Source organism: Meleagris gallopavo, unplaced genomic scaffold, assembly GCF_000146605.3.
Source record: "Meleagris gallopavo isolate NT-WF06-2002-E0010 breed Aviagen turkey brand Nicholas breeding stock unplaced genomic scaffold, Turkey_5.1 ChrUn_random_7180001952176, whole genome shotgun sequence".
Taxonomy (NCBI): Eukaryota; Metazoa; Chordata; class Aves; order Galliformes; family Phasianidae; genus Meleagris; species Meleagris gallopavo.
This window is the reverse complement of record NW_011213288.1, coordinates 1-583: the sequence shown is the minus strand read 5'-3', so window position 1 is coordinate 583 and position 583 is coordinate 1. Positions and strand designations below refer to the sequence as shown.

The 583-nt window shown below is 71.5% G+C and overlaps 1 protein-coding gene across 1 annotated transcript; it reads left to right on the top strand.

Annotated features, from left to right (window-relative positions):
- Positions 1 to 5: 5 nt before the first annotated feature.
- LOC104916962 (synaptogyrin-2-like) lies at positions 6 to 577 on the top strand (the record flags this gene model as incomplete). Its single annotated transcript, XM_010728033.2, has 2 exons — positions 6 to 23; positions 297 to 577. Coding segments are annotated over 2 exons (297 nt in total), but the record flags the coding sequence as incomplete, so codon positions are not given.
- Positions 578 to 583: the final 6 nt, after the last annotated feature.

The window sequence follows — 583 nt, the reverse complement described above, 5'->3', positions numbered from 1 at the left end:
TCCTGGCGCGCATCGCCAGCGCGGTGAGTGCGGCCCTGCGCTGCTGCGTCGTGCGGCCGAACCCGGCCTTCCTTTCTCTTTCCCTTTCCCTCCCGTCTCCGAGGCCCGGTCCGGCCCGGCTGTGCTTCCCCTCCCTTCCCGCGGCCTTCCCCTCCCTTCCCGCGGCCTTCCCCCCATGCCCGGCCATAGTCACGGGGCACTCAGCTGAGCCCGGGGCGGTGCGGGGCTCGGGCAGCCCCCGACGGGGCCCCTCTGCTCCGGGGCCGCCCCCTGACGCCGCCGCTGCCGCCCCGCAGGTGTTCGCCCTGATCGTGTTCGCCTGCCTGGTCGGGGAGGGCTACACCAACTCGCCCCGCTCCTCGCAGCTCTACTGCGTCTTCAACCACAACGAGGACGCCTGCCGCTACGGCATCGGCATCGGCGTGCTCGCCTTCCTGGCTTGCATTTTCTTCTTCATGGTGGACGCCTACTTCCCGCAGATCAGCAGCGCCGCCGACCGCAAGTACCTGGTGCTGGCCGACCTCGGCTTCTCGGGTACGGCCTGGGCCGGGCTCCCGGCAATGGCGGTCCCGTGACGTGGCTG